Genomic DNA, 27,100 nt, shown 5'->3' with positions numbered 1-27,100 from the left:
TATATATCCATTCTCACGTTAGAGTTGTAGCTGTGGGTGGAGCCAACTTCAGCCATGTGGACTTCATAAAAACTACATGATAATAGAGTAGTTGAATTGAGCCGCAGAGTGTGGGCTAAATGAAAAATTGCTGATTTCTGAATTTGTGACCTTTTAACCAACTCAAACTGATAGGACAAATTACTGTACGCAATAGTATATTTTATGTCACATCAACTATCATCAGTAGAATGTTAGGGTAGAAACACACATCAACGACTGGGAGCGGAGCGGAGCGGCGCGATTTAGAGCGGCAAAATCAAACCTATACAATCAAGTAGTAATGGGCACACAAACAGCTGTTGCGAGCGAAGCGGAGTGGAGTGGTAAACATTGGAACAATCTCTTTTGTTTTTCTAGCGTTTGGGAGCGGAGCGGGCAACGATCTTGTGGACTTTTTAGTTCCACTCTCGCCAGTAGACCTTACGCCAGTAAAAAATAGAGTATGGCCAGTAGACAGTACGCCCATCCTACCGGAAAGGGAACTACCCGGAGCGTTTTTGAAATTTTCTCTTTTTAAATGAATATATTCAAAGGTAGAGGTAGACATGTATTGCAGGAATCGCGATAAATGCTTCTAAAGAACTGGAAACAAATGGAGAAATTCACCATGTACCTCCCTTCCTCCATTCATTCCATGCAACCACTTCATATCGTTTTGAAGCTTGCAAAATGAATGTTTTTAGCCACGTGTTTTAGCTGAGCTGCAAATTGCGTGCAAACTTACTATGTGATATCTTGGAAATGATCGAGCTCCCGTTTGTGTCGCTCTCGCTAGTCGCTGCATGTGTGCGATGTCAGTCGCTCTCAGCATAAAAACATACTACTATAACCCAGTATACCAACCACAGTAACAAGCATTAAGTACTTTGAGAGAGCTTTGCCTGTCAATTCGTAGGCAGCGCCACCATCTATGCTGAGTGCATAGCAATGCTGGTGGCGCTGCCTATAAATTGACAGGCAAAGCTCTTTCAAAGTACTTAATGCTTTTTACCATGGGGTTGGCATTACCTCTAGCATTGGTTTAGCATTAGCACGCAGGTTGTTTTCTATGCGGCCGAACTATAGTAGTATGTTTTCTGTGCTCTCAGCTGCACTGCTACGGTCCTACAGCTCGCTCTGGATCGCCCTGCCCGCTCTGCTCTGAATCGCTGTATGTGTGTTTTTACCCTTAGACTGTACAGTAGCACATTCGTCTGTGAGTGGCTCATTGAAATATGTTCTTTTAGCGAATTTCCCTATAGGGAAGTAGCTATTACCGTAGGTCTCATGGTAAGACTTAGGCCCGGGACCGATTTACTTTTTCATTTTGATGTCCCCAGAGGCCAAAAACACCATTCGTTCAAATTTTTATATATGTATATATATATAGATATATATATATATATATATATATATAGATATATATATATATATATATATATATAGATTTATATATATATGTGTCCGTGAACACGATAACTTGAGTAATTTTTATCCGATTTTGATGAAATTTGGTTTGAAGGTGTAAGGCGGGATAAACTTGAATGAGTTCGCGATCCAGCATGATCGGACCATGGGAACAGGGTTTTATGGGGGGTTTTATGAGGTAAAAATTGGTTTTTCTCACTTTTGACCCTCAAAACACAAAATTTCCCAATTTTTCTCTAAACCTTCTTAAAGAGCTTAAAAAAACAAACAATTCAGTATATCAAAGTGTTTTTGTACGGTTATTGGTTACGGAGAAAACTAAAAAATTGTAAATTTAAAATTCCCATGTTATTCTTATGGAGAATATTGTAAAATGTTGTAGTTTGCTTGTTTATGGATATCTTTTGTTCAAACTTGGCAAATATATTCATTTTCTACTAAGCAATAATTATTTTACTTAAAACACAAACTTTATCAGTTTCCTTGTAGCAGCAAACCTAGGTACTTGTTAAACCTAATGTTATTTAAATAGCTCGATTGAAAATCAATTCAGCCAAATGGAAATTCGCTTAGACGGCAGGTTTGCTGCGGCGGGGGTATTTATTTGCACAATAAAAAGATACAGCTGCTCCATATAGACTTGAAACCTACATAAAAAATTCATTATTCAATAACTTATATCATTTATCGTAATAAATAAAACTATGCATAAATAATTATGATTCAACCTTATTCTGTGTCCAGGTGACATCAAAGCCAGATCTGTACCCCTTGGTGATTAGTTACTCAGACAACGGAAAGTCTGGAGGAGGCAGCTACCTCATGGTTCAGTACTTCCGCAACTACATCATGAGGCCTGTCGGTGAGTCACCATATTCCAGGGGTAAAAATGGTTTTCATTGATCTAAGGTTACTTCCTGCATTGTTTTGGGGGTAGTATAGACTCTGCTGTTTGCAAGAATCCTATGGATTAGTAAGCAGCCCAAGTTTTTCCGAGTTATTACTCACAATGGGTAAAAGGGTTTAATAATTTGAAATGGCATCTCGTATTTTCAGGTTAAAACTACTTGTTAACTACTGGAGTACATATTTCAAGCAGTAAATTATTTAAATTGTATAAACAGTAATAATATTACGTTCTTACTTGTTTACTGTTTATTAGTAGAGTAGTTTAAAACAAATGTAACCATTTGCACTGTTCGCTTTCTCTTTAAGGCTAAAAATTGGCTAGACTTTGAGACACCTTGTACATGGTAATGAGGGGGGGGGGGGGGAATTGGGATCTTAGATTCTCCAATGTTAGTCATATTTCAGACAATGGTGAGCTTTTGACACTAGAAAATTTACAACTGCACCATTGGCTACTTCTTGAAAATCTACTGGGAGAAAGTGGGTGACAGAGGCATAGAATGCTTGAGTGGGTTAGACCACATTAGTTACTTAGTGGTAGGTAATACCTTTATGGTACACAAAATTATAGTTTTAATCTACATATTTCAAGAACATATAATCTTTTATTTGTGGAATGAAAATACAGTAACTCAAATGATCATTAATACTTCTTCTAACAAGACCATGGAAATATCAAAGATAAAAAATAATTAGCTTCTTTGAGGCTTAAACGAGTACAAAACTTTTCAGAAAGTTGGTTAAAGCCCAATCTTCTTGGGAGGCTTTTTATTGACTAGAACGGTAGACCGCCTCCAACTTTTTAACAAACCCAAGTGATTCTCTTATTTATTATTAAACTTAAATTGTTCTTTTGAAGACTGTAAGTGTTTCATAAAAGTTGGAAAAGTGTTTAATTAAATTGTGCAATAAGATTGTATTCATCTTTTTGCAATGAGTTTCCATTTATGACAAGAATAGGGTATTCGTAACTAAGGCTGTTCAGTCCAAGGCTAAATTATTCTAATAAGGGCTAAGTTAAAATTGGGGTTAGTAAGGACAGTCTGTTGTATTTTTAAAAACTTCAGCTAGTTGAGCTTTTAAAAAATAAACAAATTCTGGTTTAGGATGTTAAACTGCTGATCATCCTTTAGAATTATGGAGTTCTCTGTGGTATGAATACTAAAAACAACCTATAATAAATGGCATCAGCAATCTGACACATACTTTCTCCCATTAGCCTCCATCAAAGGTGGGAGTAACTATGATATTTTATGGGAAAAATAACAAAAGTTGCAATAACTTTTGAATCATAATTTTTACAGTAGTGGTGGTTGTTCTATTTTAGTATCAAGTACCAAATTGTAATCAAAATCCAATTTTCTGTTATTTTATGAGTAAATCACCAATATAAATAAAAGTTTGAAAAAACTCCCCGAGTACCATGGGTTAGTAGCCAACCCACAGACCAAATTTCATTAAAATCAGACCACAGGATCTGTAGCTCTGTATACAAACACACACACACACACACACACACACACACACAGAGAGAGAGAGAGAGGGAGAGAGAGAGAGAGAGAGAGAGAGAGTTCTATTATCTGGTCACTTATGCGGCTATACGCTCGTCCTGAAGTATACTTGTGGGGCTATTGGTCCTTGTGGGGATATCCCCATAAGGACCAGGTCTTTTTTTTTGGCTGGAATGGATTATTCGTTCAAAATAATGCAGAAATTGCCCACTTTCAGCGCAAAACGAAAATATCCCCACATGGCACCTTATGATCCTTACACTTAGTTCGCTTTTGCGGCCACCAGAGCTGCGCTGATGCCGGTTTTCTCTCTCCGAAAAGAGAGTAAAGCTTTGGTCCTTATGGGGATACGAGGCCTGATTGGTCCTTTTTGAATTTAGAGAGAGAACTGTACCTCATGATCAACTGTGGGGATATAAGAGAATATCTGCGGTCCCTATGAGGATGTCAATTCTGATTGGTTCGTTTAAATTTTAGAGAGAGAATTTTACCAAATGGTACATTGTGGGGATGGTTTGTGTCTTCAGTGATAGACATGACATTCTTTGAGGAGCACGAGGTTGTAATTTTGTACAGTTATTGTTCTCTGAGTCCGTTGTGCTGCTGCTGAACAGACATCATGAAGCGTGGCGTGGCGTAAAAATCCAAATTTTTACGCATAATTACTATTTTATTAAACCTTTTATAAAACTGAAAAACTGAATGGATAGTATATTTCTGTCGGCTTAAAATCATTATTGGTATATACTTAGAGTTTAAAGAATAACGTCCAATCTATCTAAAATCCATATAAAAGATTCGAGTTTTGTCTGTACATTGCACATAATAATATATTTTTAGGTTGTTTTTAAGTTTTATACATTATGAAATGAAAAACTAAATAAAAAACTTTTATTTATCCCAAGAATAATAAACTAAAACAGAGAGTAGCTATACAACATTAGAGTACAACATTTTTAAGATAGAATTTGCCTTACTTTGCCTAAATTTGACTAATGGGCAGGTGCCTGTGCGTAAGCCTGGCTGTTATCAGTCAAAAGAAATTGAGGGAACACACTAAAATTTGGAAGATTAAAGAAGCAGAAACGAGTCTTATCTCTTTATTTCTGTCCGTCTGTCTGTCTGTCTGTCTGCTGTCCGTCTGTAACACTCAAGATGGCATTTTACGCTATCTTTTCCAGGAAAACGAGAGTACCTATCAAGATCCAAGTCATTTTAATGTATTCACTGGATTGGCGAGAGTGTTTTTAGTCATTAATATATGGCCTCACTACTTTGTAAATACAATTACTGACGTTCAAAAATGCAGTTTTGTGCGATTTTTGTTAAGTTTTCGTCCAATTTTTATCACATAATCATCTATGAAATAACGAACAGCTGTTCGGATCAAGGTAATTTTTTCTAGGTGTCACTAATATGTTTACAAATGTTGTTTACAAATACCGTAACCATTTTCGATTACATTTTAAAAGCAAATCCCAACCAAGTGAGATTAAAAACGTTTTTCTTGCATATCGGATTTAATTAATCGCAAGTGCAATAAAATAGTGTAACCACTTAAATGAAATTAAATAACTAGGCATCATCCAGGTCAGGAACCAGAGATTAGTTGTGTATAAGATTGTTCTTGAGTTTTGATAACCAGAAAGAAGACCTTGAATCAGTTTTGTATACGGCTGGGAAACTTAAATTTATTAATGATCGACACCAATAAATTAGAAACAAGGTTTCCACTCATTGACGGCGCTTCAATAAGTGTAAAGTAAAAAATCACAACTGCAGTTGGTGATTGTAACTGAGGTTTACGGATGATGCTAAACTCGATTTTTTAATGTGTCACTTTTTGTTCCTATACCATTGACTTTAATAGTCAATAGTTCATACTCACCGTGTGATGCAATCGCTGGACCATACAGCCAATAGGCCCATAGCCCATCCTTTGGGTACGTACGCCTACCCAATTATTCATAACAAACTTTTTGACGACAATCCGTGATAACCGGTACTTTTCCCTAGAATACACGGCCTACCTCCTACCTACTTAAGAAATAAAATTACAAACGTCCAAAAACCCAACGTTGTTTGATTTTTGTCACGTTTCCTTCTATACCAATCATTGTTTATAGAATACGTAATCTATTAAATGACAAAAAGTTGTTTGTATAAGGTTGTTTTTTTTTCAAACTGACACTGATAAGTTTACATTAAAAGTTGTTTACAAATAAAGCAATTAATGTGAAATAACATTGATTGCCGATAACTTTTTACGAGAAAATCCAAAACCAATAAGAGATCAATAAACTTGATTAACGCATATAATTGGTCTATTTACTTTAATTTTTTTTGCTGTAAACGTTAGTTTTTGGTTCGGGTTCGTTTGCCTTAGACGAGTTGGTAGCTGAATTATGCAAATATTTGTTATGCAGATATCTGAAACTATGCAAACCAACTGCTGTTCTTAAGGTTTCAACTGACTAAGATAAGATCCCCGTACGTAGAACGGACACAAAGCTAGTAAAACATAAACGGAGCAATGTTTTTATTTTTAAAAGTATTTGAACTCCATTGAATCTCCAACACAACACCATTTTACAAGCTACATTTTACGTTGGGACAAGAGTTTTATATGTATGGTATTTTTTGCCACAAGCACGAGGCCTCTTTCAGGCCTCGATCAGTCGTAGCCTATTGTAGTAAACAAAAACCAGCATTAAATTACTTCTAATGCTATTCTTATGGAGAACAATTTACTTCATATGTAATTTTGTGTTAAAATTTTGGGAATTTCACTATTTTTTCCGCCGTCTCGGTATTGTGACCTTTCCCTTTAATTTGAGCCCTCTCCCGTCATTCTAGGACTTCTCAGTCGCCTACAATTTTGACGCAAATAATCGGCTTACGTAGTAATAGCTATTTACATTACAAGTGTAGTAAGAGCGTTTTTACATCACGCAGGTGAATGTTGTGCAACGAGCGAAGGCGAGTTGCATAATTCACCGAAGTGATGTAAACACGCTCTTGCGTAACTTGTAACGTACAAAATTTTACCTGACCCGACAATATTAAGGAGGTTACGAGCAATATACTTCATTATCAATTTCACTCATCTTCTAACAGTAACGTCCATTTACAAACAAAAGCTAGGTTAGGAAAATTCTTCAACGCATAACAATAAAATTCAAACACACAGCTGATTTCTAGCGTTGAACGTCGTTGGCTCCATGGAGGTATATTTTTTAAGTTATCCACTCAATGTTATTTAAATGGGTTTCATTACATCACCGAGTGAGTTTTTTTCAACTTTACATCACTCGAGAAGTAAGGAAGTTGTATACATCACGCTTGGGATAGGGAAGTTTAACATGGCGGGTTAGGTAAATATATTGACTAGAGCATTTTTCAATAGGCACAACCATTGTAATGTTGATATTTATTTAACGTCATATTTTTGTTATTTTCGTTATCAAATTTGTTATGTAATGTACACTGCAATCGGAGTGTCGTTATTACCGCGAGTCACGACGGACGATGTAATGACAATTCGGAATTTGGTCAACTCGAGTCGTGAACATCATTGTGCGCTGTGATCGGTGGGCGGGGGAGGAATGACCTTCACAGACCGCGCACCTGCTTAACTGGCCACACCCCAGCGCAATGGGTCCAAATCATCGATATGTCCAAATGTATGTAATAAACATAAAGGAATCAGCTTTGAAACGTCAAAAAAACTCACACAGAATATTTTGATTTGTTTTTTGCTGAAGAAATAATACTGGGCAGACTGTTGGAGTTACAACATCATCCAATTTACTTATTACCTGTTTTATAAAATCATATGTTATATATCTAGTTTTGTTATGATAAAAAAGTAAATAAAAGTTATTATTGTGTGAGTGTTATTAAAGAATAGTTGATTCAATTTTAACAGATTATGAGACTTAATTAAGTGAGGAATATGGAAAGAAATATGAGTAATCACATTGAACTTTTGAACAGAAATAATTATGACACATGGAAAATGCAGATGGAAGCAATTTTAGTTAAAAATGATTTACTTGGCTATGTGTTAGGAACCATTAAAAGGCCTCTAGGAGAAGGTGAAAGAATGACTGCTTGGCTAATCACTGATGCAAAGGCAAAGGCAGATATAATCCTCTCTATCAGCCCAAGCGAATTAAAGCAAGTGAAAGGATGTAACACTTCAGCAGAGATATGGGAAAAATTAAAAGGCATTTATGATTCCAGTGGACCAGCAAGGAAAGCCTTTTTGTTAAAGAAGCTAATTTTGGCAAAACTGACACCTGATCATGATGTCAGAGATTACATGAATATGTTTTTTGATGTAGTGGACAAATTAAAAGGAATGGAAATCGATATTAATGAGGATCTTTTGACAATTATTCTTTTGTATTCCCTGTCAGATGAATTTGAAAACTTTAGAATTGCTATTGAAACTAGAGATGCACTGCCTTCTCCTGAAACTTTAAAAATAAAAATTGTAGAAGAGTGGGAAGCGAGAAAAGAACATGGTAAGAAAGAGAGTAGTGAAGCTCTGCTAGGAAAATTTCAGAACAAAGTTAGATTTCAACCAGGAAGATTTTCAAAAGACTCTTATAGAAATAGAACGGAATCAGTTGATTTTCCGTTTCGATGCTTTATTTGTAAAGCGATCGGGCATAAAGCAAAATTTTGTCCCAAAGCAAATAAAGATCAACAAAACGTAGCGATTGCTAAACTAGAAGAAGTAGGACTTAATTCTTCTGTAGAAGATGACAGTTATTTTGGAAACTTGTCAATGAAAGATATACAGTGGTGTTTGGACAGTGGATGCACTTCACATATGACTCATGTGAACAGTAAATTTACCAAGTACAAGCCTGCAAATGGAAGAAGTATATCTCTTGCCAACAATTCATCAACTGATGCAAGAGGGGTTGGAACAGTTAATATGAACATTTTAAATGGGAGTACAAATCTAAGCGTTAATTTGTATGACACTTTGTATGTACCAGAACTTCGAACAAACCTGATGTCTGTAGCTAAAATTACTGACCATGGGTATCAAGTTTTGTTTAAAAAAGATGCTGCTTTGATAATAGATCAGAATGGACAGACAAAGATCCATGCGAATAGGTTAAATGGACTTTATTACGTACAAGAGAGTAGTGAAGAAATGAATATAAGCTGTGAAAAATCAAGTCTATTGTCTTGGCACCAACATTTTGGACACTTGAACTTTGGAGACTTGAAAAGAATAATCAATTTAAATATGGTTAAAGGTATTAAAGTGAACACAAAAGAGCTTATTCCACAATGTGAGGTGTGTATTCAAGGAAAATTTACAAAAAGACCCTTTCCTAAAAGTGAAAGAACATCTGAAGTGTTGGACATTATTCACTCTGACATCTGTGGACCGATGAAAACTGAGTCACATGGAAAATCTCAATATTTCATTACTTTTATTGATGATAGCTCAAGATGGGTTGAAGTTTACTTTTTGAAGAAGAAAAGTGATGCATTAGATTCTTTCAAAAAGTACAAGAACAAAGTAGAAAATTTTACTGGAAGAAAAATTAAATATCTTCAAACAGACAATGGAGGAGAGTATGTTAACAGAGAGTTCGATGGATTTTTGAATTGTAATGGTATTCAGAGAAGATTAACATGTAGCGGAACGCCTCAACAAAACGGAGTGGCTGAACGGATGAATCGTACATTAAACGACATGGCAAGATGTTTGCTCATTGAAGCAAATCTTCCTCAAACGTTTTGGGCAGAGGCAGTTGCAACAGCAGCTCATGTTAGGAATAGATGCCCATCAGATGCAATCGATGGTGTATTACCATATCATAGATGGTATAGGAAAATTCCAAATGTTTCATATCTAAAAAAGTTTGGTTGTAAAGGTTTTATCCTAGACAAGACAAATGACAAGTTTCAATCAAGAGCAAAAGAAGGGATATTTGTTGGTTACTCAGATGTATCAAAGGGCTGGAGGATGTGGTTACCCGAAGATAGGAAAATCATTACAACTCGAGATGTAGTTTTTGACACATCTTCCTTTCCACATGTCGATGCAAATCATACTAATTCGAGCTTTAGGGTATTGCCTGTAGACAGTTTACTCCAAAGACATGAAAAGGTCGAAGAAAATCAAAGAAGTGTTCAAGTTGATCAACCAAAAGGTACTGATGAGAAAAATGTACTTGATGATAGGCAAACATCAACAAATGAAACTAAAGAACATATGTCAAATGAAATGGAAGAGATTGAACATGACGAGCCATATATGATTGATGGGGATAATAATGGAGATGATCATCAGAACAATGATATTAACATGAAAGTAAGAAAATCTGAAAGAAAAACAAAAGGTGTTCCTCCTAACAGACTATCATTAATAGCTCAAGGAAATGTGATTGAACCAAAATCTTGGAAACAATTGGAGAAATTGTCTGAACCTGAGAAAAAACAATGGGTTGTAGCAGCTCAAGAAGAAATGGAAGCCTTATTAAAAAATGATACATGGGAACTTGTAGATTTACCTCCACAGAAAACAGCAGTTGGATGTAAATGGATATTTAAAGCAAAGTATGGAGATGACGGTATGGTTGAGCGCTATAAGGCACGTTTAGTAGCCAAAGGTTACTCACAGAAATATGGAGAAGACTATGATGAAATATTTGCTCCTGTTGTTAATTCAACAACAGTGAGAATTTTACTAACCATAGCAGCGACAAAAGATCTCACTGTGCATCATTTTGATGTAAAAACAGCCTTTTTAAATGGAAAGTTAGAAGAAGAAATATATATGCAACAGGCCGAAGGTTTTGTGAAATCTGACAATGAAGATAAAGTTTATAAATTGAAGAAATCAATTTATGGGCTAAAACAAGCAGCTCGGGCCTGGAATGAAACACTGAATACAACAATGATGAGCATGGGATTTGAAAAAAGCAATTCTGACCCTTGTTTATATACGAGTAATACTGATGGAAATTATACATATGTAGTGGTTCATGTTGATGACATTTTGTGTGTTGGATCAATTGAAAATGTCAAGAAAACATTTCAAAAACTGACACAATGCTTTGAAATGAAAGACTTAGGAGTTGTTCACAACTACTTAGGAGTTGAAATTGATAAGATGGATGGAGACTTTTACATTCACCAAAGAAGAAAAATAAATAAAGTCATAATTGAACATGGACTGGAAAACAGTAAACCAGCAAGAACACCAATGGAAGTTGGATTTATCAACTCAACAGCTATGTCACCAGATCTGCCAGATAACAAAATGTACAGGAAGGCAATAGGATCACTTCTTTATCTTGCAGTGACATCAAGACCGGATATTTTGTCAGCTGTTGGAATTCTAGCTAGAAGAGTTGAAAAACCCACCCAAAGTGATTGGAATGCTGTAAAGCGAATAATAAGATATCTGAAAAGTACCATTGACAAGAAATTAAAATTAGGGGTGGAAAAAGAATTGAAATTGTCATGCTATGTAGATGCTGATTGGGGGGGTGATTTAGCAGATAGAAAATCAATCAGCGGAATGATGTACAAGTTAGGAAACAGCACTATAAACTGGATTAGCAAAAAACAGACCAATGTCACTCTTTCTTCAACAGAAGCTGAATTCATGGCCGCAAGCTTAGCCACTCAAGAAGTAGTGTGGTTAAGACTATTGTTGAAAGATATGGGTTTCCCCCAAGAAAATCCTACAGTAATATTTGAAGACAATCAGAGCTGTATCAAGTTTATTGAAAATGAAAAGATGAGTGCTAGAATAAAACATTTAGATATTCGAAAACATTACGTCCGAGAAATGATAAGTAAGAACGAAGTATTTCTGGAATACTGTCCAAGTGAAAATAATCAAGCGGACCTTTTAACAAAGCCACTTCTAGGGCAAGTGTTTAAAAGATCACTCTTTTACCTAGGACTTTACTAGGCATGATGTTGAGAGGGTGTGTTGGAGTTACAACATCATCCAATTTACTTATTACCTGTTTTATAAAATCATATGTTATATATCTAGTTTTGTTATGATAAAAAAGTAAATAAAAGTTATTATTGTGTGAGTGTTATTAAAGAATAGTTGATTCAATTTTAACACAGACCTCCAACCAAAAAAAAGGTGCGAAGAACGTTTAAAGAGATTTCCTGAGCTGCAAGGAATAGGAAATTACCTGAAGATCAAATGAAAGGTAAACGCAATAGTACAGGAACGAACACAGAAAAGCCTGAACAAATTATCACATTAGTTGTTTTTACTGTGTTGTATCATTTTTAACTTATCCATAATGCCAGTTTAAACATGTTGGTATTATCTGTCGTTTTTCATAGTCCTCCAATGTATGATTCGTTTATGAATTTAAACACCAACAGTAATGTTTAAACTATCACATTAGTTGTTTTATTTGTAATGCCAGTTTTAAAATGTTGGTATTATCTGTCGTTTTTCGTGGTGCTGCATTGTATGAGTTGAATTTGTTTATGAATTTAAACACCCAATGTAATGTTTACTGTTATTTACAAAGGTTTTCAATGGCTTATAAGCCTTAGGGTTTTATGATTGATATGTTTTATGTTTGTACGACCATTTTCTACCACTACCATTTTAGGTTTTATTCTAAACGTGTCTTTTAGAGGAGAGAATTATTTTCTTCTTACATTAAGCAATAATTGCCTCGGTCCTTAAGATGTTTTTGGGGCTTGTCAAACGATGAAATATACAAACAGTTCACAACAAACATGCGTAACGTTTTACTAACCCCAAAAGACATCTGAATAATTAATGTGAGCGTTGCAATACAGACAAGAAACACTACGTTATTAAAATTATTGTTTTGTGCCCTTAGATCTTTTGAAAGTTATTATTTATACAGTTTAATAGTTGAAACTTAATACTTCTGTTAAATTTCTACCGGTACATTCTATAGTTACTTTCTGAAGGGCTACACTGAAAATTTTTACTTATTTTTACTATAGTAAGATGATTATACTTTATTCCCAATTTTTAGGTTAAGTTCAATTTACATTACTGTATTGTTTGTCAGTATATTTTTATGCCACAGTGTTTTAGCAATTTATTTAATAATATACTACACTATTTGTATATATTATACTTAATTAATAATGTAATTTAAAAAAAAAAACAATAATGATTTTTGAAAGAAAATGTTTTATTTTAATCCTTAGAGAGTAATCTGGTAATATCTCAAACATTATTAACATGTTTTCAGACGGTTTGAATAAACAGTCTAGTTACCTTGTATTTTTCATGATGTCGTATTTGTCCATGCAGTTTAACAAATTACTTCAATAACAAAAGAATTTAACGACATAAACCAGTAAATTACATAAGTATAAAAAGTAGTTGATGATTATTATTTTAATATTAAAAACGTAATTATATTCCAAAATATGACATAAAATATGAAAAATGTATGACGTAGTATAAATATTTATTATTAAATCCAGTTTTTTTATGTTTATTGAATGTTGCAATATTAATTATAAAAACTGTTATAACTCTAGTTACAACTACTACTATACACTCCAGTAATAAAAAAAGGTCATTCTTTGCTATACTGGAAAAAATAGACACTTACATTGATTAGAAACAAGAATAGATAAATCAAGTAATGTTACTTTTGAAGCCATAACAAATGGACTTTTAGGCTTTCACGCCATCTAGAATTAGCAACACCACAAAAGTTTTTTTGGCTGGTTCGATGTGAGTTTCCTGCAAAAATATCTACAGAAATATGGGTTGCAGAAAAAAGCACCTGATGGTGTCATGATGGGGTGACTGGGATTGCAGTATTGCAAGCTCAAAGACCACATTGCCTTCTTTGGAGGCGGCCATGCTTGAATGCAAGCCTATTGTAATCGTTTAATTACAACAAGTTAAGCTCAACACCACAATGAATGATAACACTATGTTGCGGTATCAACTTGAAGTGACGACTTTTATGAATAGCATTATAACACTATCTGAGACAGGGATCTCAGATGGTGCGTATTTAACCTGCATATGAAATTATATAATATCAACATAAAAATGATGAAAATACTGTATGTTACTATTGAACAAATTGTATGCACATTAAAATACATTTATCCGAAATTTTATAAAACTTATAATTAAATCTTCAGTTATAACGTTGTCTAAGGAATATAAGAATATATTCCAGGTAAAGTGGTGTCAACATTTGCCTCACATACATAATATTAATGACGGGGGTACGGACATGAATATTCATGTATGTATACATGGTAATTTTTTTATATATTTATTTAAACCATTGCTTATACTTATACAAAGTCAAAGTCATCTTTATTGTCACATAACGTTTTTTTCAAATGCTCTGGCACAGCCGACATTGTCAAACTATACTAAGATAAACTAGCTAATTGGTAAAAATAAATACATAGTAAAAAAAAAAACAATTCACATAGATTTGTCTTCGAGAAACAGATCTATACTAAAATAATTATTTTCCAACAAAAACTAAACAATGTTTCCTTAAAAGATACTAATCCTATGATTGATTCGTTGAACCCAGGCAAATAGTAAAAACATCTTTTACCCATATAAGAAGGTGTCCTCTCCACAAGATTTGATCTGTGTATAGGATATTGAAAATCTTTATTAAATATAGTGTTATAATTGTGCCGATTATTTTCACTGAGGAGTTTTTCGAAATTTGATTTCACATACAATAAACATTTAAGAATATACAAATTAGGGACGGTTAGAATTTTTAGTTCTTTAAAAAGTTGTTTGCAAGAATGTTTTACGGGTTTGAAAACATTATTCTAAGTATTATTTTTTGAAGTTTAAAAAGTTGATACGAACCAGAGGTGACGCCCCAAAGCTTGAATTTTTCCATACTGTTCCATACTGTAAAATTGATGAAAATAAAGCGTGATAAATCATTAGTCTAGTGTTTGAATAATTTCTTAAGACCATTCAATTAATTATATTACCCTTAAACATTTAGCATGAACTGTTTTTACGTGTCCTCCTAATTTCATTCTCATACCTCCACAAAACCCTCTGAGATATCGCCGTAAAGTTCCTCTTACAGTCCCACAAATCCCTCTCTTATATCCATTGAAAGTTACTTGGTATCCTATTTCACCGTCTAACATTCTCAAAAACTATTTATAGGCCTACATAACCCCACAAATATCTATCTTGTATATCTCCACAAGATCCGCTCTCATATCCTCATAACGCCCTCTCTTGTGTCTCCTGGATAATCACTATCGCACAAACCCAAGTAACTGTAGAACTATCAACTCTTTTCTCATATCGCCATAAAGTCCTCTCTTATATTCCCACAAGTCCCCCTCATATATCCTCACAAAACCCTCTCATTTATCCCCACATGCCCCTCTCTCATATCCTTATAAATTCCTCTCTTATATCCCCACATGCTCCTCTCTTATAGCCTTATAAATTCCTCTCTTATATCCCCACATATCCCTCTCACATATCCTCACTATGCCCTCTCTTACAATGACCGTTATATCCTCTGAATGTTCTCTCTTATATCCCCACTAATTCCTCTCACATATCCTCGTAAATCCTCTCTCATAGTGACCGTTATAGCCCCACAAGGACAAAAATCGGCACTTGGTAAATGGACGAATTTTTGAGAGAGGGCCACAAAAAACAACTGCTAAAATTTTATCTAACAATCTTCTCTCACTGGATTCTTTCTAACACTAAAAATGGCAGAGTTCCCACAAGTGACCATACAAACAAGTATCCCCGCAAAGCACCAGATGCTGGACATAGAGAGAGAGAGAGAGAGAGAGAGAGAGAGAGAGAGAGAGAGAGAGAGAATTGTAAAATATCTGGAGAAGTAAATTACTGCAATGTTCTGATATTTGTATTTATTTGTGCAGGATCCCTATCAGCAACCAGCACTGCAGATTCCCTCAGCTCCAGCCTCTTCTGTAACGCCACAAATGAGGTAGGTACCGCTTAGTATCTTTTAACAACCAATGTATTCTTTCTGTTTTATTTATTCTTTTAAGTTTTGCATTATATTTATAAATATAAATCCAAATTATACCGTTTTCGGTAAATTAACTCCTAGTTTCTTCAAGTCTGTTGTTCTTTGCCAAATCCTAGAAAAACAAAAAGCAAAATTAGGAATCACCCTATTTACATTAACATGCATTTATTTTAATTTCCAAATGTAAGTTTTTATGGACCTAAAAATAATCTTTTGAGACATATGGCTTTGGCCTACTACAGTAACAGGTGGGCTTAATCCATCAACTAAAAACTGCACAAGATATTATTCTACTTATAATAATCCATACCCATTTTAAACACACATTGAGGTAAAAAATATGCCAAGTAGGGGTCCCTGTTTTAAAAAATATCTTGAAACGCTACCGGTAGTGATTCCACCTCCAATAGGGAAGGTTAAAAAAAATTGCTTATTCTCTATATGGGAATTTGGAGGGACAATGTTGGCGATGAAAAAAATCTGCTTATGTTTTTAGTGGCCAAGTAGGTAAGGTAAGAATATCAAACAGAGATTGAAAATTTGAATTTGATATGTTACTGTGACTGTTTATGTTATAGGCCAACAGTCTGGTTCCCCCTCCCTACTCCAGCGCTCCTGATAGTGTAGATCAGATTCAAGCCAGCAACACACCCTTTGACCAGGTAATGCGTTACTTAATTTGTTGTAGTTACAACATTTTTGATATTTTCGTTTAGTCAAATATTTTCTACCCAGCTGTCAAAAAAGTGTATCGGTTTTCAGTAGACCGAATCTTAATTCAGCTGTCTTTCATCAACGGACTGCTGGAAGGATTCTACCTTATTTTCTTTCCCAAATAAGGTTATTCCATTTAATACAGGTGTATTATTCTCGCTTAAGTAACGTAATTGAAATTTGCAATGCAACATTATTTATCAACTCCTGCATTGAAGTTGTTATCATCATGATGCTGTTCAGTGGTGAAGAGTATATTCCTCTCCATGATTACCTTGCAGTACAAGTCTTATGGGAGGCAGTCATGCAATCAACACCACTGTAAACATATTTGTTGTCATGCAGTGAGCTTTTAACTCCCCTGACAACCCTAGTGATGGTACTTGAACTTTCTGTACCTTTATGCATTATATTAAGCTCGATTGGATTTACTAGATGAATTGGATTTTTACTTTGGTGTGGTCAATCACCACTGATGACTGTCATTTTCCAGTTGATTTTTACTGTGTTATTTGCAGTCACTGAGTTCCTGTCAGGCGCACAGCTGTGTGTTGATGTCCCAATGTGAAGCTCCAGGGGGGTTATCAGCTGTCAGCTCTGTAGGGGGGTTGGGCCCCCTACCCTTGGACTCCCCCCCTCAAGCCACCACTCCAACGTTGGAGGTGCGGCAACTTCTGCACAAAATCAACCAGTTGCCCCACCACCAGGTATGATGCTAGGGTAGATATTATTGGATGGGTCAAACAGGAGTTCAGTTGATCTTCAATACTATGAACTGTTATTATTTAATATCCAATCACCCAATGTTGGCTTTGCGCTGTAAATATACCTTGAGTAAAACTACCAAAGTGGCCTACTCTACGATTCTCATCCTCTAAAGGTATATTGAAAAGGATACCCTTTTGTGTCAGGGTACCTATCTATAGTCTAATCGTTCAGCATAATCACATTAAAATACCGGAGTGGTTTAGCTGTTTGTTTAAGTAATTGTTTATGGAATACAGGCATATTCCAATATGTTTTCAAAATATTTTAAAATATCCAGGTGGCCAATTTTAATCTTGCATTTGTCCCCCCCCCCTCATTTAAAAAGTGGCCCTGACTTGCCTGTCAACAACTCTGTGAGTAAGGGATGGGAGTAACTATAATATTTTTAGGCTGTATGGGTGACCCATAGTACAGAACAAGATTTGAAATGTATTGGTGAATAAAAAAAAAACATATTAACATCAACCATAGGCTAAATATATCTTCTATGTGGATCAAAATCAGTGCAAATATACGACATCGCTGAGATACCAATTCACAACATAAATTTTATGTCCAAGCAATGATACAACAGTAGTCTTTATTGTTACAGAGTGGAGGAAGTGGGAGCAGCAGTAGGTTGAAGCTGTACATGCCGCTAACCCGAGGTCGTCATTGGCTCAGCCGCTCCGCCCCATCCACCCCGTCCTCCCGTCTCACCCCCGCCATGCCGTTTCCCCTCCCCTCCGGAGAGAGCAGCCCGCTCCTCCAGCCTGACCAGGATCACGACACCACCTTCTAGCCGCACACTCAGTGTTACGTTGTCAAACATTTTCCACTTCGAGGTTTCGACACCAGTTTTACCGCTAAGGTGTATGTGCTGATTTAGTTTGAAAATATGTACTGCAACAAATTATTAAGTTTTTTGATCAGGTATGGTACATTGGTATTGGCTCTTGGTTAAGATTCAAGGATGGTTAGATCAGTAGGCTTACCTCATGAATGTGATTGCTTGCTGATTACACAATGAAAGATTAAATCCAATTTACACAAAACTAAGTTTTTTAAGACAGTTCTATCTAGAATCCTTGTATCCTCACTAAAACTGGTTTCAAAAAATCAATTAGTTTGATTTATTTAAATGTTTCAATGAGTAAGAAATATGGCATTTTAGTAAGATGTTGTGTAGGCAGCAGTGCTTAATTCATGCAGTTTTAACCCTTAGAGTGCCAGGCGAGAAATAAAAGTAACGCTCAAAAAATGCCGATGATTTTTCCCGAAGGTCGCGCTAAAAATGCCGAGCGCGATCTGGCGATTTTTAGGTTAAAATTTCGTAAAAATCGAATTTTCGATATTTCGACCAACGAAAATCAATGTATTGCATCTAGTAACTTTCGACTCAATGTTAATATATGGGTTAAAAGAATCCGAGTATCCATTCGGTTGTTATGACAACTGTTCGATCATTACGAAACGTCCGGTCAGCCGGACGTTGGCACTTTTGGCTCGTTCTAAAAACGTCCGGTCGGCCGGACGTCGGCACTTTTGGCTCGTTTTAAAAACGTCCGGTTCCCCGGACGTTGGCACTCAAAGGGTTAATTTTGATTAGATTTGATCATGTACAAAAGGGACTACATCAGCATTTAAAAAAAGAACAACTTCACAACAGAGAACTTTTCACCCTTTTTAACATGTAATACTTTCTACTACATATACCGTAAAATTGGTCCTCTTATTACTTGACTAGTATTTGGCAGTATTGTATAACAGGTAAGCCCACGGATACTATCAAAATCCCAATCTTAGGTAATGTTCGTTGTTTCATAAACCTTGTTTTTAGATGTAATGTTAGCTGTGTAAGATTATTTCCTATTGAATATCGTTTAGAGTCCAGTAAATACTGTCAATTACATAAGTCTTTACCAAAGCTGTCTCAAAATCAAAGCATAACCTATGGCATGTTGATTTTAGAAGCAAGAACAGTTGTCTTGTTACAAATGTTTCCAAGGCATAATTTGTTTATGACAATTGGATTTAGTCACATGTGTTAAGCTACTCAGTTAAATTACAAAATATTTGCTGTAAATATCTAAATTTGTACAGAAGTTTTTGAAATCGTATACTTTTATAACGATCCCTTGTTTTTCAATGTTAATAAAAGAATGTACTTACGATTGTAAAATTGGTTGACAGTATGTTTTCAACAACCAAAATGGCGAGATATTACTGTAATTGTTAATATATGATACTTTGACAAGCTTTTGTACAGAGAAGTAGTTTGATTTTGCAATTTCTCCAAGCTAAATAACTGACTTGGGTGATTTTAATATGTGATTTTGCCAAGAGATTTTGAACTTGTACACTTACGTAGGTAGTCTTAAAGTTGCTTGATTATAGAAATGTGATCACTATTGAACTTTATATCTTATTAAATTATTTATATAGAACATTATTTTGTATTGGACTTAGATTTTAAAAATACCGTCACTTTTAATACTTTTTGTATAGCAATTGTCATTTTTTATGTCAAATCATCTTTGAATTGACAAATATTAAAAATACAAAATTACTTTGAGCAAATCCAAAAATTATTTTGTCTTTGTATAACTTGAGCCGGTTTTAAGCTGGGTTTCATTTTATAAAGTTCTAGAGGTTCTAGACTTATTAACTGTTAAATAATAATGATAAAGACATGCTTATCATGATATGAATTTCAATGTGTTCCTCTTATCCTTTATATTAATTTTGTTTATGTTTAGTTTTAATAAAAACAAAAAGTTTGCTGAAAGTGCTACCTCATGACAAGAAAAAGTGGTTTTCACTATTGGATTTATGTGATTGGCTGCCATGTTATTAAAAACAGAGATATATTTCGTCAGAGGCAGAATATTGGAAGTGCTCAAAAAAATTTTACATCTTTAAGTCTGCTTCCAAGGGGTGGAATTGAAAAATCAACAGACTTAAAGTTATCCCATGTTTCATAATAATAAACTACTAAACATTTTTTTTCTTTTCAAACAAACCTTTTTAAGTGTAGATTGCTCATTTTCACCAAATCAACCTATTAAACTTAAGAAGTTTATTCTAAAATGAAAATATCATTCATTATTTTTGTAAATGTCTAAGTTTAATCCTCTATTTCTCAAGTGTTTATAATAGTTAGTACTTAACTCTAATACATCGATAGCTTAATTTTTAGTTTGTTTGGCCATTGTAAAAGTGTCATGTGTATGAAGTAGTGTAGATTTTCCAAACCAAATTTACTCAATTTTACCTTAGCTGAGAGTTTACTTGTGACCAGTTGTGTGATATACCGTACACTGCTTAATTTAAGACAAGTGTGAACTATTGGCATTTTAACTTAGAATTATCGTGAAATTCACTATAGTAAATTCTAAGTTACAGAATAAACTTGTATATTCGCAAAGTCATGCAACTATACAAAAACACAAAAAGAATTATTTATCATTTATACAAAAAATGTTATTTAACATACGGTTTTTATATTTAATATAGTATAGATTCAAAATTTGCAAACTTAATAATATTTTTGTTAATTTGTCTCATGTTATTTCTATCATGTGTATTGACCAACTCATTAAGTTTTGAGTTGATTGACAAAACTCTACTACTCATCATCAAGAATAAGAATCAACTGCTAAAGAAAACATTGAAATGCACAATGTTACCTTTGGTTACATTTTAAGATTAATTGAAATAAAAATCTCGCTTATACTAAACTATTTTTGCAAAAGCACAATACAGACCAGTATTTAGTTTTAACCAAAGATTTTCACAATACAGTAGAACCTCGATAGCAAATTTCTCAAGGGAAAGACTTATTATCAAGGTAGACTTATTATTGAGGTTTGCAATAACATGAGATTAGGACTAACACTAAATCGTGGGTATTTGCATAGACAAAAGAATTAAATATAGACTGACAGCATAGTGCTGCGGTTAGCATATATTCTAGCGTCCACCGCTAGGAATGCCGTGTAGTTTCGGCGCAATGCGCACACAGCTGCAGCGTCAAGTGCTAGTGTCAGTCGATATTTAATTATTTTGTCTATGGTATTTGTAAATGCCACTTCTTGTCAAGGGTGTCTTGCTATTGAAAGTTTGTTATTGAGATTACTGTGTTAATCTAACTGTGATATAGGTTTCCTGCACATATTTTCTCCTCAATTTCAGTTTTAAATAGATTTTTAACAAGGCCACTAATTAATGTCATGCAACAACTAAAAAAAATATATTAATAAGAAGAGCTCAAATAAGGTAACAGAGGCTCTTGTTTGTTCTCTAGGTTTTATGTTATAAAGCTCGCACACAAGAAATGGTTATAAAAATAAATAAACTCAGAGGTATGGATAGAATCTGAAATAATTGGAATAGATGGTATAACGAAGCCTTAGTTTGGCAGCCAGAAAACGGTTAGCTACTTTCCAACATGCACATCAGCTATCTGCAGTGACGTAAAATCCTTATGTTACATTATAATCTAATGGCACTGTAGCTTGGATGTAGTAACAAATTTCAAAATGCAAACTGTGATCAGACATTATAAATGCATCATTGTGCTTGATAATATTGTATTAAGATTCATCTAAACACAAATATTTGTATTTTGTCAAGATGGATTTACATGTACAATTAAAACCCCATAGTTTCCCACGTTTTAAACTGTTCTTTCTTTTTTATAAAATGATTTTGTGTTGTTTAAACAAAATTTTAACAAGCTGCAGTTTTTGTACAGTGCTTTCAGGTAGAAAACTGTTAAATTTTAATGGCGCTATAGTGAAAATAAAATTTACAAATATTCTACAATGATATTTTGTTTTATTATAATAACCTCTATTCTTACTTTTTTTAACTGCCAGTGTCTGTGTAATATTTGAGACATTTTAAAATCATAAACTTTTTATTTTATTTTATGTGTGATTTGAAACATAGGCATCTATTGACTACTTAAAAAGACTAAAAACAGACTTAAGGTACGTCCACCTTTATATATTCCAATGTATGAGAAAAAAATTAATTAATAATTTCAAAACTACTCATATTGATATCTGTTAATCTGGCAATTGTTTAGGTAGAATAAAATTAGGAAAGTGATCATGTCTAAGGTTTGGATCAAATAGAGATTTTTTACTTCCATAGGCCTACTATTATATTAGATGTGTTAACCGTGTCATTACATTATCAGTACCTACATTTTTATCCAAAGTCATACCCACATAGCAGAATATTTATTGATATCAAATACTTTGAGCTTTTGTCGCTACTTGGTTTAAATTAACATAAACATTTTGGTTTAAATGAAAATAAACGGTTTTAGCAATCTGACACATACTTTCTCCCATAAGCTTGTCAACAACCTTAATCATGGGTAAGCTGTGGGAGTAACTGAGTGAAAATTTAAAAACGTACGTTTTCATGTCCCTGGCCTTTTACTTCGTAGATACTGGATTTGTAGTTTATTATTATGTGTTTTAATATTTTTTGGGACGGGGGCAACATGTTACACACATTTATTTGGTTTTAAATAGGTTCTAGGTATTTTTTTCATATTTTTAAAGTCTCAAAATTCACGACCATGACGTGTCCCCAGGGTACATTTTCCAACTTTCACGCTGTTTTTAGACTAATTATTCATGCCGAAATATATAAAGCCATATTTTTAGGTCATCAATGGTTATTAAACTTACAAAAAAGGAGCATATTATAATTTTATTGTCATTGCAAACTGACTACCATGACAAAATAAGTCTGTCCCTCGATTTGGCGTCACGACCATTTGGGAAAAATTTTCAACTTTGGAGCACGACAGTGGCAAGCCTGGCGTCGATGGAGTCAGTTGGTTTTAGAGACTAGTTCGGGGTTTACGTCAGGATTGTAGTGCCGGTCGTTTCGAGTTGAAAGGAGGAATTACAAGATTAATAAAGGAAAGATTGTGTTTTTTGTAATTTTGGTGTGTCCATGACCGTAGTCATTCGATGAAGTAGACATGGTGTTAATTTTTGTTTATAAGATATTTCAATTGCTAGATTAACCTAGAAGTTCACTTTGTATCCTCGAACATGAGGTGCAGGGCTACCGCCAGAACAGAGCCAAATAGCACGTAATTTCACGACCAAAGTTTCACGACCATCGCGGGTTTTTTCACGACCAATCCTTATGGATTATAGTGTGTTTGGTCGTGACAATAACTTTAATATAATTGTAATTTGAACAGTTTAGTTCAATTGAAACACTTATTTTTATTATAACTAACAGTATAATTGAAGGATTGTTTAGAAAGATTTAGATTATTTCAGAAATTTCACGACCGTACCGCTTGTCCCTGACCATCACGTTTATGATTTCTATCATAAAAATTAAAAAAATTAAAATATCGTCATATTTCAATGTTTTATACCCAAAAGAAGCACAGCTCTATACAAACATAACGATTTTTCGGGTCTCAGGTAAGTTTTTTTGGAGTTTACAAATTTAAAAAGATTTTATTGGCTTTTTTCAATTTTTTGAGTTTATTTATTTTATTCTAGAAAGACCAAATAGATACCAAAAGCTCAGTGACCTTTTTACTGTATAATGGTCATAAAAGTAAATTAGTTTATAGCAAAACATAGTTATAAAAATAATATTAACTATTTTTAATATTCATTTAAACGTCTGTTATGGTCGTGACAGGATTTTGTGTTTCTCCACTAAAGATGCTCTTTTTTTTAAAAATACCAAAGATATTGCGTTACCATGGACATTTTATGAAACTTCAAATGTTAATGAAATAAAAATAATAATAGAAGTTTTGAAAAAAGGGGAAAAAAATTTGCAAAGTGCTTTTCCTGAAAACGTACGTTTTTAAATTTTCACTCAACTATCTATGATAGTATATATATTGAAAAAAAAACAAAAGTTGCAATAACTTTGGAACCGTAATTATTACAGCAAGGGGGGTTGCACTATTTTTTTAGAATTATAAGCTCCATAACACATTAATTTTGATAAAAATGGGAAAAAACCTATTTTTACCACATAAACCCCTGTTCCCATAGTCCGATCATGCTGGTTCGCGAACTCGTTCAGGTTGCGGATCATTTTTGCTCGAGTTATCGTGCTAACGGACACACACACACACACATATATATATATATATATACTTAGGTATATATATACTTAGGCATATATATATATATATATATGTGTGTGTCCGTTAGCACGATAACTCCAGCAAAAATGATCCGATTATGATGAAATTTGGTACATACGTGTAAACCTACATTTATTCAAACGAGTTCGCGAACCAGCAAAATCGGACTATCATTTCCCAATTAAGTTATTCCCTATATGGGAAATTCGCTAAAATTAATACTGCTGCACCATGTTGCTAAACCTTGACGATACTGTAAAAATCTACATGACCAAGCACGCTAAAACAAATAAACCCCATGGAAAACTGGCTCGCGTTCCGAACAGGCTCACGGGATGTATACGTGACGTCATATTGATGGTCCGTAGATCCTTGACGTCATACTTAGTTATAAAATTAAGACAAATAATAAAATTAATTTTACCATAATTTTCTAATCAGGTATAAAATTAAACTGTCATAACCTAACCAAACTTGCTGATAATGAAAAAATCTAATGAAGGTGTACTAATCGAAAAAATAGTTATGTTCATAAAATAAAATTAAAAATGCCTCAAATTCTAATAAAAGATGAACAGTTAAGAAGTAACCACATTCTAAGCTATAAATCTTTGACAAAAAGTAAGTGCTTCCAATGGGATTCGAACCGGCTACATTCAGTTCACCAGCCTGGTATGCTATCCACTACACTTACACAACCGAGAGCCGCCGCCGAGACTTGTTGGCTCTATACATACTGTATCGTTGCGATAATGGCCAATGGTGTTCTCTCAAGAGAAGAGATTGACGTCATGCCATGAGAGCCAATAGCAATTGTGTGTCACGGAGCGTCCCATGAGCCTTGCGTAAACTGGGCCCATGTAAAACACTGAGCTAAAATTATAACTGGAGGTAGCACTGCCATGGCAGAAGTCTGTCAAAAGCGAGTCGCTGATTTTGTTAGGTTGGTATAGCAGTAAGTTTTCTTACCATAGCAATAACATGGCTTCTTATAACTAGGTTGGTATAGCAGTGAGTATTTTTGTCATACTTGAATACTTTTAATACTTTAATAATTTTCTTTGAAATGGCGACCATACAAAGTAGGTGTTTTAAGCCAAGTATAATAATAGCCATAGCAATAATATGGCTTCTTATAACTCACACCTCACGCAAACATGGCGGCTGGCGACACGCATCTTTGACATTCAGTGCTACCTCCAGTTAGAATTATAGCTCAGTGATGTAAAACCCCTGCTTGGAATCTTGGAATGGGATATGACAAGACCCCACTACACTACGTAGTGTAGTGTAGTGGGGTCTTTGACTCTTGGATAGGAGGACTGGGGCGCTTAATTTTTATTTCAGCTGCAGATTTTGAATGAGAGAATTCTACTGTATTGGATGAGGGAACACAATTATTACCACAACTATACAGAAGAAGGGCAGCCAACAGTGTTCGTGTTCGTGGTGTAATGGGAAGAGCACCATACTGATGTGCAGAAGGTAACGAGATCGAATTCCACAGGTGAGGTGACATTAACTTTATTTATTTATTTATTTATTTCCAACGGACATCTCCATTTTACAGCATACAAAACAAAACATTAAACTCAGGATGACTTAATTGATAATACAAATTTTGTGCTTATATTAGAAATAAATCAACAATATATAATGATCTAATAACAAACAACAGTAACAATGCCAAACCTAGCCAAACAAAACAAAAACTGACAAAATAACAAAAGGTAAACTAATAATAAATAATTTATCATTTTCGTCAATGATTTTGCTTAGAATGCGATTACTTCTTAACTGTACATCTTTTGTTAGATTTTAAGACATTTATAATTTGATTTTATGAACAGAACTATTTTTCGAATAGTAAACCTGCATTTTTTCATTATCAGCTAGTTTGGTTAGTTAGTTAGGTTAGGTCATGACAGTTGACAGTTAACTTCTAGTTTATATATACATAAACATGCAGACTTTTTAGAAGCATTGCTTTGTCATTTACTTTTATGAATTATTCAAGCATTTAAATTATACACGTGTATCAATTTTACGTAATTTATTTTGAACATTGTAGACTAACAGTTTAATATAGTTAAATATAACCTTTTTGTACTTTTGTGTAAAATTATTTTATTGATAATAAAATTTGATTTGCTTTTAAGTACTTAAATACTTGCTTTATTTAAAAACCAAAATAAACTGTTATAAACTATAGGCGATGAATACAACCTAGTTGTACAAGAGAAATTGGTCATGAATCTAATAACAAACATAATATTAATACACCAAGGAACTATTGATCACGTTTCTTAGATGACTAACTTACCAACATATAATTATGTTTCTGTCTGTTGTCGATGATTGTAAGTTTAATCATAGACTAACCAACACAAGTAGACTTCTCATCCCATTGTAAATTTTGAAGCACGTTTTTCGTGTCTAGTTCATGTACGTGACACATGGGCGCTAGTGTTGACGAAACTTTGTTTATATTATTTTAGGGTTAATTTCTTGATTTGTGCTTTACTGTTTGGTTATATAACTAGGGGACAAGTTATTGTTTATGATTAGATCGTATT

General features: G+C 34.1%; 1 protein-coding gene across 2 annotated transcripts in view; it reads left to right on the top strand.

Annotated features, from left to right (window-relative positions):
* The window catches only part of LOC129002063 (uncharacterized), a 103,726-nt gene extending 81,525 nt beyond the window's left edge, over window positions 1-22,201 (top strand). For both annotated transcript variants that reach the window (XM_054429573.1, XM_054429574.1), the window contains 5 exons: window positions 2,194-2,311; window positions 15,798-15,865; window positions 16,489-16,572; window positions 17,143-17,331; window positions 17,985-22,201. In XM_054429573.1, the coding sequence (XP_054285548.1) occupies window positions 2,194-2,311; window positions 15,798-15,865; window positions 16,489-16,572; window positions 17,143-17,331; window positions 17,985-18,173 (648 nt within the window). In that variant the 3' untranslated portion in view covers window positions 18,174-22,201. The remainder of the gene's footprint in view (window positions 1-2,193; window positions 2,312-15,797; window positions 15,866-16,488; window positions 16,573-17,142; window positions 17,332-17,984) is intronic.
* The last annotated feature ends 4,899 nt before the right edge of the window (window positions 22,202-27,100 follow it).

Source organism: Macrosteles quadrilineatus, unplaced genomic scaffold (assembly GCF_028750875.1).
Source record: "Macrosteles quadrilineatus isolate MER2022 unplaced genomic scaffold, UCM_ALF_1.0 Scaffold_9__3_contigs__length_116548681, whole genome shotgun sequence".
Classification (NCBI taxonomy): Eukaryota; Metazoa; Arthropoda; class Insecta; order Hemiptera; family Cicadellidae; genus Macrosteles; species Macrosteles quadrilineatus.
The sequence above is the reverse complement of the archived record's forward strand: the minus strand, read 5'-3'. Positions and strand labels throughout refer to the sequence as shown.